The 6,000-nt window shown below is 42.4% G+C and overlaps 1 protein-coding gene across 1 annotated transcript in view; it reads left to right on the top strand.

Annotated features, from left to right (window-relative positions):
- The first annotated feature begins 271 nt into the window (after positions 1 to 271).
- LOC149456825 (cytochrome P450 4B1-like) overlaps positions 272 to 6,000 on the top strand; it is a 45,221-nt gene continuing 39,492 nt past the window's right edge. The window contains exon 1 of the mRNA XM_089684431.1: positions 272 to 533. Within this exon, the coding sequence (XP_089540557.1) occupies positions 345 to 533 (189 nt within the window). The 5' untranslated portion in view covers positions 272 to 344. The remainder of the gene's footprint in view (positions 534 to 6,000) is intronic.

Below are 6,000 nucleotides of genomic sequence, written 5' to 3'. Positions count from 1 at the left end.
TTTTACTATAAATGTAACATTTATCAATGAATGAATTACAAAAAAATTTTTTTGGCTAATGCATAGCTGACAAAAAAAATCATTCAACTTCAATCATGTTTTTTGATTGACTCCATTGTTTGCTATCTTTTCCTTGCAGGCATGCTGACTCACACACTTGCTGCACTTGCTGCACTTGCTGTGATTGTGAATGATTGTTTAGGAAGTCACACCTTCGTTCAGAATCTGTCCTCCTACTCTGTACATTGTCCTATCGAATGCATTGGTGAAGACGTGCCTTCTGACACTAAACTATATATGTGACTTGATATTCTGTATAGAGATTAGTAGAGTACACTTCCAGCATGGCGTCCTCTATATTTGGATTGCCTTCGCTGAGTTTCTCTGATTTTTTTCATTGGGTTGCCTGGCTGTGTGTCCTCTATCTCCTATATACGGCGTATTCATTGCATCTGAGGAGGAAGCAGTTGCTAAAAAGTTTCCGTTCTTTTCAAGGTCCTGAAACACACTGGTTCTATGGAAATGCTCATGTGGTAAGGCACTCTTATGTTCATCTTGGCAATAATTACAGATCAACTTAACATCAGAATTTTATCAAATGTCTTTATATTTTTAGCTCTGCAAGTTTTTAATGTTATTTTTTCATTATTATTATTTTTTTTTTAATCTTCTAGCTTTGTATCACAGTACAGCTGTATCAGCACCCTCCACCGTCCTATGAGCTGCCTCCAGCACTGCATCTATTACGGCTCATGTACACGGGGCGTTTGAAAAACTTTTCTGACCGCTGGAAACTGACTGCTAAAAAACATAGGTTAAAAACGTCAGTTTAGCTGCGTTTACGTTTAGAAGCGTTTTTAAAAGATAACCTCAGGAGACCTTCTCAAATGCCCAGAATGCACTGAAAAATAGTAAATAATTAACTATTTCAGATATTTTGTGAGAAATAGAGAGAGCAGAAGCAGAGAGAGAAGTATGTGTTGAGATGACCTGTCTTTTCAGGTTGTATTCACTATGGATCCCATCATGAGCTTAATGTGGCACGTTCTACCATTTTTTTTGCACGCAAAACCTGGAATTGACTGCGCTGGTGTACCGGGTCCATTTGAATACATGGAAAACGTTTTGCATGCATTTCTGATGATGAAAAAAGGTTCTGAACAGCATCTGGATATGAACCAGCCCAAAAACGCGTCTAAACACAAACGCACATAAACTCATTTACAAGCGTTTGGTGTTTGAAACGCCGGTAAACTCTACTCCTGAATGTGATTTTTGTGCTTTCAAAAAAATTCCTGTAAACTACTATAAATGACTGTGTACATGGATACATAGGAAAACATAAAGGAGAGTTCAGGGGATGCTGAAAAAAAAATGCACAACTGCTCCTAAACTTCAATTTAGCAGCTGCAGTGTACATGAGCCCTTACTGATACCAGCACTGGTGTTGCTTTTTCAGTTTGCCTATTCAGAATGATATAAAGCTGCTGGCTTTTTCTTGTAGTGCAGTGCAGAGCTCAAAAATGTTTAAATTTCAATTTTCATTTGCTCTTTTCCTCTTCTTTCTATTGTAAGCATAGGTGAACCAGGAAAAAAAACATTAGGATCAGGGCTTTTTATCAGCGGGAACATGGGGGAACGCAGTTCCGGCACCTCCAGCACCTCCAGAACTGAATGTATGTAATGGCAAGGGAGGCTGGGGGATCTATTGTCATTGAAGGGGATTTATTTTTGCATGTTGGTCTATTGCATCTGTGGAGGGCAATTGTTGCCAGAAGGGATCTACTGTTCAGGGAGGGTTCTATTTTTGCTTGCTGATGGGGGATCTGTTGTTACTGTCGTGGATCTATTGTTGCTGGGGTGGGATTTTGCTGTGGGGGTCCATTGTTGCTTGGGGAATATATTGTTGCTGGGGGGGGTGTTGTTGCTAGCTGCAGGGGGTCTATTTTATTGCTTTTCTTTTCATTGTTAACAAATTCAACACAAAATAATACTTGGCTTTGTATTCTCTAAAAGGAGCGGTACTGGGAGGTGGGTAGGGGGTGAAACCAAGGGATGGTGCTTGAAGGTGGGTAGGGGGTTGAACCAAGGGACGGCGCTTGAAGGTGGGTAGGGGGTGGAACCAAGGGACGGCGCTTGAAGGTGGGTAGGGGGTGGAACCAAGGGATGGTGCTTGAAGGTGGGTAGGGGGTGAAACCAACGGACGGAGCTTGAAGGTGGGTAGGGGGTGGAACCAAGGGACGGTGCTTGAAGGTGGGTAGGGGGTGGAACCAAGGGATGGTGCTTGAAGGTGGGTAGGGGGTGAAACCAAGGGACGGAGCTTGAAGGTGGGTAGGGGATGGAATCAAGGGACGGTGCTTGAAGGTGGGTAGGGGATGGAATCAAGGGACGGTGCTTGAAGGTGGGTAGGGGATGGAATCAAGGGACGGTGCTTGAAGGTGGGTAGGGGGTGGAACCAAAGGACAGTGCTTGAAGGTGGGTAGGGGGTGAAACCAAGGGACGGAGCTTGAAGGTGGGTAGGGGATGGAATCAAGGGACGGTGCTTGAAGGTGGGTAGGGGGTGGAACCAAGGGACAGTGCTTGAAGGTGGGTAGGGGGTGGAAAGAAGGGACGGTGCTTGAAGGTGGGTAGGGGGTGGAAACAAGGGACGGTGCTTGAAGGTGGGTAGGGGGTGGAAACAAGGGACAGTGCTTGAAGGTGGGTAGGGGGTGGAAACAAGGGGTGAATCAGAAGGGGGGGGGGAGTTCTACACCTATTCTCTAAGAAAAAAATTCCCCCCGCCAGCCTCCCCTTATATTTACCTGAGCCCCATTGCAACCCAGCTCTGTGCATGACAGCAGTGGCTCTCCCAGCTCTGTCCCTCACTGGGCAGACCAATAGCAGCAGACGTCATTTATGAGGGAATAGGGGTGGGGCCATGCCCCACTCTGTGTCTATGGATGCAAGCAGTGGGGCTCAGGAGCGAACCCGTATAAGTGTCCCCATGGCGGCACTCACTAAAGAGGAGGATCAGGGCTGCTCTTTGCAAAACCAGAGCAGGTAAGTATGACATGTTTACTAATTTAATTTTTTTTTTTTAAATTAAAATAATTAAAGTGTTACTGAACCCACAACAATAAAATCAGTCTGTATTTGCAGTAAAGCATGCTTGTTATATTTACTGTGAAATGTAAGGGGTTAATCCTCTGCATTGTGTAAAAACGCTGTTTGATCCTTTCTTCTCTGTTTTTCCCCTTTTTCAAGCGACCACCTCTTATCTACTGATAAGACAGACTGAACCATAGGCATTTGCACATGTTCAGTGTGGTGTGTGTTGCTAGAGAGGTAATTTTTTTGTCTTAGGAGAGTGCATGTGATCAGCACAGGGCCAATCAGCACTGTCCAGACAGAGGTCAGGGGTTCTACATCCTCCTAGAGCAGAAAGAAAACTTATTTTACAAGCTTTAGCTAGATCTCTGCTGGACACTGATAGAAGTCACAAGACTGCTATATACTGCTGATGAGAAAAGGTATTTAGCAGTTTATATTTACTATAAAAATTGCATTTCCATGTTGTGTGTACTGTGGGAGACCGGATATAGTGAATGCAGGGTCCTGGGTTTAGTAACACTTTAACCACTTCTGTCCAGCCCATGTACATAAACAGCTGAACAGGAGAAGTGCAGGAGTGGGTTGCCGTTCATAAACGGCATCCACATTTTCAGCCTGTGTGCGCAGCACCACAATCCAGTACCTACTGTGTCCGGAGGACACAGCGGAACACCGATCGTTCTACGGGACCTCTATGTGAGGTCCCGATCATGTCATCACTGATTGTCCACTGCTGGTACACTGCCATGTACTGCTGTCACCACCCATACACATACACTGCCATGTACTGCTGTCACCACTCCTACGTATACACTGCCATGTACTGCTGTCACCATCCATGCACATACACTGCCATGTACTGCTGTCACCATCCATGCACATACACTGCCATGTACTGCTGTCACCACTCCTACGTATACACTGCCATGTACTGCTATCACCACCAATACACATACACCTCCGCATTCACTGCCTGTGCGCGCTCCCTGGGATCTAGTGCCTGCTGTGTCCGATTGCTGTACAGGACCTCTGTGTGAGGTCCTGGTTCATGTGATCACTGATTGGCCAATCAGTGATCACAGGGACAGTAGTAAACAAGATGTCTCTTCCTGACATCATTGCTTACTACGTGTGAAATCTGTGAATGATCACTGAGATAACATGGTACAAGGCTATTCACAACAGCCTTGTACCATGTGACAAGCTGTGTCCAATCACAGCTCTCACAGTATTTCTCAATGGCTGCAGGAATGCAGCCCGAGAGGAGAAATGATTGCTTTTACAGCCTTTATGGGTGTAAAAGCAATCAGTGTAAAAAAAGAAAACAAATCTTCATCACCCCCCACAAGTAGCACAGTGTCACTATGGTGATACTGTACTGCTAGGGTGACGGTATGTTAAAAAAAAACCCATAAATAATAATAATAAAAAAATACAATAAAAATGTAAAAACATTTTTTGAAAAATTATAATGTTTGGTTATAAACTAGAAAGATAGATGAATACATTTTGGCCAAGATTTATGAAGAAAGATTATTTATTTGCAAAATTTAGTAAGAAAAACACTTTTTTTTTCAAAATGTTTGGACATTTTAATTTTTATAGCAAAAAAAATAAAAATCCCAGTGGTGAATAAATACCACCAAAATAAAGTTTTATCTGTCTCAAAAAATGCAAAAAAATTCATATGGGTACAGCGTTGCATGACTGCGCAATTGTCATTCAAAGTGTGATAGCACTGAAAGCTGAAAATTGGCCTGGGCAGGGAGGGGGTGAATGTGTCCGGACATGAAGTGGTTAAAGAAGACAACAGCTGTTGAAGTAGCCTGCTTGTAGCCCTCAAGTAAACAAAATGTCTCTGGGCGTCAGCTTCAGTGTGTATATGTATGTATGTGTGTATGAATGTCTGTCTGTCTGTAGCGTGAGCCTGTTCTTATATACTTTTCAAAGAATCAATGAAGACATCCCACTCTACAGTTATTTCCTATTTCAGTCTGAGCTAAATGTGTAATAGCCATACTAGTAATTGTTCTAAACATATGTATAGTTCTTAGCTGACATTATCTAAAAAATACTTTGATTGACAGAAACATATAATAGTGCTTAGACTGCTATATGATCTTTCCATACTAAAGGATCACATAACTACATTCTTCTTAAAACTGGTTCAACCTTCAGTTCAGTCAAGGACAGAAAACACATAAATGCACAGACATAACCAACTATAATTGAGAATATACTATCACACCCTAATTCACTAATTAATTAATTAACTGACTATATTAAATAATTGACTAACTGTATTATAGATTGCAAATGATTCTCATGATAAAAGATATTTTCTTATCTCTTGTGTAACTCTTTACTGCATTCCAGTGTATGTTTTAGTCCAAGAAGTCAGCACAGTGGCTAAAAGGTTAGCACTTCCGCCTGGCAGTACTAGGGTTGTTGGTTCGAATCCTAAACATGGCACCACCTGCCTGGAGTTTGCATGTTCTCCCTGTGCCTGCGTGGGTTTCCTTCGGGTACTCTGGTTTCCTCCCACACTCCAAAGACATGCTGGTAGGTGAATTGGCTCCTGTCTAAATTGGAACTAGTATGTGTATGTATGAATGTGAGTTAGGGACCTTAGATTGTACGCCCCTTGAGGGTTAGGGACTGATGTGAATGTACAATATATATGTAAAGCGCTGCGTAAATTGACGGTGCTATATAAGTACCTGAAATAAATAAATAATTGATCTACTGACCTCTCTACAGAATTTATGGCGCACTTGAACACTTGCTTACAGAGCCCATACACACTGTTAATTTTAAACTGGCTTATGCTGAGTGTCAAGATACAGAATTTTGGAGAATCAGAATTTTTGTAGAACACAGATGTCTGTTAAAAAACCAAATTAATGAATA

This window comes from Staurois parvus, unplaced genomic scaffold, assembly GCF_062004578.1.
Source record: "Staurois parvus isolate SC_StPar_1 unplaced genomic scaffold, SC_StPar_1.0 ptg000347l, whole genome shotgun sequence".
In the NCBI taxonomy this organism is placed as follows: Eukaryota; Metazoa; Chordata; class Amphibia; order Anura; family Ranidae; genus Staurois; species Staurois parvus.
This window is presented reverse-complemented; position numbering and strand designations above follow the sequence as displayed.